A 4,967-nucleotide genomic window follows, 5' to 3' on the forward strand; every position below is an offset into this window, starting at 1 on the left:
AATCTAGTGGGGGAGATAAGACGTGAAGACAGGTACTTTAAAAATTCATGGTAGAAGGTCGGACGCGCCAATGGCACTACAGATGTATTTCGAAAGTGCATCGGGGATCTAAGGGAAGGAGGGGTCACACTTGTTGGCAGCGGGGAAAAGGTTTAGGGAAATCAGGGGGTGCTGGATGAACCCTCCTCCCATTCTCTACCCCCGAAAGTCGGCTCCAGGCATGCTTCTTCGTCAAGCTCCCACCCCCGGAGTGATGTCAAATGGCCTCACGCGGCTTCTACACCAGACTGGGAGAGTTCTGCATTCCAGCCTGGCCCTACTCATCTCCTGTACACTGAGCGTGGGCGTCAAGACCTGGCTCCCCCTCTTCCCCCGCCGGAGTCCACATTGATCCTCCGGGCTGCTCTAACCGGCGCCCACCTCCCACCCCGAGCTTTGGGCCGAAATTAAGGGGAGGCAAGAGGGGAAGGAAAGGTACTACCAACTCCCCAGCCTCCAACCACCCATTCTTTTCCCCAACGCAGCCACCCTCAGTCTTCCAACTCGTCCCCAGCCCACTCGCTGGGACAGCGTTGAGACCGCAGGCTGCGGCGCAGCTCCGCAACGCACTCCCGCTCCCCAGTCCGAGGAAATCCAGCGGCCGGCGTTCGCGCGCTCGCTCATCGATTGCCACTGTCTTGCTCCTCAGGCTCCCATGGCGGGGAAAGCGGCCCCAGACTTCCAAAGTCCAGCGGAGCGCGGGGCGGGAACCAAGGCAGGCGGGCCAGGGGATTGCCGATCGCACGGATGAGCGCGGTTTCCCGGCTCGCGCTCCGTCTGGCGGGTGGCGGCGGGGGCTCGCCTGTGCGGCGCGAGGCCAGAGTCTCGCCTTCGCTGCCCCCTGGCTTCGCGCCGGCGCGAGCGCTGCCTGCCCTTAAGCCAGGAGGGCTGCCCCGTAGGGGGCTCTCGAGACGCCGGGGTGGGAGCGGCTAAGCGGGGGCCGGAGGGAGGGAAGGAGCGCACGCGGACGGCGACAGCCCCTCCCCTCCCCCTCCCGCAGCCGCGGAGAGCGCAGGGAGCAGCCGGGGGCTTGGCGGCGGCGTCTGGCTCCGGCTCCTCCTCCTCCTCCATCTCCTCCTCCTCCTTTCTCCCTCCATCTGCCGTGGTTATGGCCCGTCGCTGGAGCACAAAAGAGTCTCCGTGGTGGAGGTCTGCCTTGGTCTTGGTTTTCCTCGCAGGGGTGTACGGTAAGTGTCTGCGTCCCCGCGCCCTGCTGACCGAACAAAGCTGGGGCGACCCCGGGCCCCGAGGCCTCCAGGACGGGGTTTCCCCGGGAGACCCGGGGAGAGACAGACCCCAGCCGCTGGCGGGACAAAGACCCGGAGAGGGGTAGATGCGGCGGCGAGGTTGGAGGCAGAAGATGTTTTCGTCCACTCTCCCTCCTCAGGGTGTTGGAGAGGGGCTGGAGGTCCCGGGAGCTGAGGACCCCTGTTGGAACGAGCGGGTGACTGTCGGACTTCCCGACTTGGGCTCGAGGGCCCCAGCGTCACTCGTAACCCCTTGCCCAGTCCACACACACGAAAATGTTTGCTTGTGAGAGAGCGGGGGGCGGCTGTCCCCGCGGCTGTCGGGACGGTCCTGCCACCCCCTCCCTCTCCGGGATCAAGAAGTTCTCTCCTGTGAAACCTCTCCGCACCTCTTCCTCCTCTTCCCCACTCGGAGAACTGCGGGCTCTGTCTTCCTCCCTCCGCCTCGGAGGCTGAGGCTCTGTTCAACTCGGGCGTGCGGGATCCTGTTCGTCCCTAGAAGCAGCTCACGGGAGAAGGCCAGAAAATAGTTTCCAGCCTCACCTCAGGCTCTCCCTCTTAGGGCGCAGATGTCTGCCCTCCTAGTTCAGTTGTCATTTCTTCCATTACTGTCTCCTAATGTTACCACTGTTTTTTTTTTTTTTTTTTTTAAACAATCTATTTAACGTGTTAGATGTATTCTTTTGAGCTTAAGAGTGAAGACTATCTGTAACGACTAAGCTTTGTATCACATTGGGATCAGATAAAGGGGTAAATTGAATTGGAAAAAACATGGCTTGAAAGACGACTTACTAGTCTATTAGGGAAACACTTTGACTAGGGAGTTTCAAAGGAGACGGCTGCTCTTGACTTTCTGGACTGGTGTTTCGATTTCTCCAGATTAAAATAATTGGAAGTTGTCATTGTTCGGTAAATTTTTTCAGTAAAAAGTCCGAGTCATTTGCATAAACATTAATTTGAGTAAGATAATGATGGTAATTCGTGAGTTTCTTTTGAAACATTAGCCCCTGGCATTGAATGTAACAGAACTTTTAAAACCTCAGAAATTGCAGTAAGTATTTAATGTACGTGAATTGGCATTTGCCAACAGCCAAGAAATAGTAGTCTTCTCTGTGCAATTTGGAATGTACAGCTCCCGTACTTGATGGATTTACGTGTTTTTGCTTTGGTTGTGGTCCACATTTGCTGGGGCAGTTGCCAGTGGCGTGTTTGTGTATGACCAGAAAACCTAGTGCATGACTTTTGATTTTTAGTTGCATCAAGTGGCAGTGATCCCTGCTTGCTTGATGACTTGTGGGTTTGGGTTTACACCCGAGATCAATAAGCTATTATGTTGTTTCTTCTAGCCTGAAGGTGAGTATAGTTCTGATCTAGGCTTGGTGTAATGGTCCAAGAGAGAGAAGAAAGTGGGAGGCATCTTTAATCTAGGGTGATTAGGAATGTCCAGTTTGATCCTCTGCTATAATCAAAATTGAATTTCTGTGATACCTGATCAGAAAAGATGAATCAATGGTTTCGTTTAGGTCTTCTTTCATTCAAACTAGTGTAATTGGTGTTTGAACTAAAAATCTTTTGGCCTCTAAGGAATAAGAGGTTGTGAATGTGGTAATTTGTCTTGGTACATTCTTTTATGCTTAAACACAAAACAATGGCTGCTAAGTGCTTATTTGTCTTCTTGGAATTTGTGTTCGGTGAGGGATTGTTAGTAGGCAAGGACTGATACTCCTTTTGCCAACAGTGTGGGACCAAATTATAAAACTAGCAAGTGATTATTCAAAGCATTGACTTCCAAACCACAGTGAGTTTTCTGAGTGTAAGAAAAAAGAAAATAGGGAGGCATGCAGATCATTAAGGCGACATGAGCAGAGATTAAAGGAACTGGTCACCCTGCAACTGGGGAAATTCTCTTTATAGCTACACTTTTTGCCCTCTCTCTTCAGCCTGTCCAATAATCATAATTTGAGTTCATGTTAGAGAAAACAGCGATAACAGTAGTTTGAGGGGGTGGGGAGGATGTGCTTCCATAAAAAATAGTGGGATTTGTGTAACTAGAATATATCTTGGTTGACCATTCGGAACCACTTTGGAATACTGCTCCACGGGAGAAAAGACTTGAAGGTCTGCTCCCATAAAGATGACAGCCTGGGATACCCCGTGGGGCAGTTCTCCTCTGCCCTGTAGGGTCTTTGCGAGTTGGAATCAATTCAGTAGCATACAGCAGCAACTTTTTCTGGAAGTAGTCAATAATTACCTTTCAGGAGCTGCTGTAATGAACAAAATTGAATGTGCTCAAGGGTTAGGAGGAGAAAGTAAAGGAATCTCTCTGCCTTTAGAAGTTTGAAAGGATAAGAACCTTAGTGGAGGCAATGGTGAGCTTCACTCGGCTTTAGTTAGGCCTCCTGTAGAAGGCTGGCAGTTCAAACCCACCAGCCACTCCTTGGAAGGAAGGTTGGGGAATCTACTTCCATAGTGATACCACCTCAGAAACCCAGGGAAGGGTTGCTATGAGTTGGCTTCATGAGTTGGCTCCGACTCGAGGGCAGTGAGTTTGGTTTTTTTTGTTTGTGAGGGGGAAGGTGCTTCTTCATCTCCCAGGTAGGGCTGTCTGGCTTTTACAAATGTATGGAGGTCTTCTAGTCAAAGATGCTAGTAGTCTTGCTCACTCCCCAAATCATAATTTGGTAATTTTAAGTGTTTCATGTCCAGTGCTTTTCTGTTTCTGCTTGTCTCCCAAATCAGTGTTTTCTGACGTTTTTTACTCAAAGCCAACCTCTTAAAACAAACGTGCTGTAATTTCTTAAATTGTTCCTTACATAGTCGGAAAGTTTTTTATTAAGTGGCTTCAAAAATAATTAGAAAGCTGTTAGAACAACTGACTTTTCAGAGTAATTCTTAACAAAGACCACAGCATAGAAGAAAAGCAGATTGATTATCAGTATCCAAGCAATTCCAATACTCATTTTTCACACAGTGACTCTTTCTTAGCTGTTAACTGCTTATTAAATGACTGCAGATTGTGCCTCTGCTGGAAAAGACCTCTTTAAAGTGTTAAAGAGCAAAGATGTCACTTAGAGAACTAAGGTGTCCCTGACTCAAGCCATGCTGTTTTCAGTTGCCTCATAAGCATGTGAAAGCTGGATAATAGATAAGGAAGACCACCAAATTGATGCCTTTGAATTACGGTGTTGGTGAAGAATATTGAATATACCATAGACTGCCAGAAGAAGAAACAAATCTGTCTTGGAAGAAGTACAGCTCGAATGCTCCTTGGAAGGGAGGATGGACATGTTATCAGGAGGGACCAGTCCCTGGAGAAGGACATCATGCTTGGTAAAGTAGTGGGTCAGCACAAAAGAGGGACATCTTCATGAGATGGACACTGGCTGCAACAGTGGGCTTAAACGTAGCCATGATTGTGAGGATGGTGCAGGTCTGGGCAGTGTTGATTCTGTTCTACTTAGGGTCATTATGCATTGGGACCTACTCAACAGAACCTATCTCTGTGGAAGTTAGATTGCCCAATCTTCCTTCCGAGGAGTGGCTGGTGGGTTTGAAACAGCCTTCTGGTTAGCAAATGCCTTAGGCACTACGCCACCAGAGCTCTCCAACAGCACCTGACACAACTGTAACAACAAATTGTGCTTTAAATCTTTGGAACATTTTACATCTTTTTTTTTTTTT

At 49.5% G+C, this 4,967-nt stretch overlaps 1 protein-coding gene across 1 annotated transcript in view; it reads left to right on the forward strand.

Annotated features, from left to right (window-relative positions):
* The first annotated feature begins 1,147 nt into the window (after positions 1 to 1,147).
* Positions 1,148 to 4,967, forward strand: part of LRP12 (LDL receptor related protein 12) — a 103,048-nt gene continuing 99,228 nt past the window's right edge. The window contains exon 1 of the mRNA XM_007934784.2: positions 1,148 to 1,226. Coding sequence (XP_007932975.1) covers positions 1,148 to 1,226 — 79 coding nt within the window. The remainder of the gene's footprint in view (positions 1,227 to 4,967) is intronic.

This window comes from Orycteropus afer, unplaced genomic scaffold (genome assembly GCF_000298275.1).
Source record: "Orycteropus afer afer isolate SDZICR_OR568_19922 unplaced genomic scaffold, OryAfe1.0 scaffold00021, whole genome shotgun sequence".
NCBI classification, from domain to species: domain Eukaryota; kingdom Metazoa; phylum Chordata; class Mammalia; order Tubulidentata; family Orycteropodidae; genus Orycteropus; species Orycteropus afer.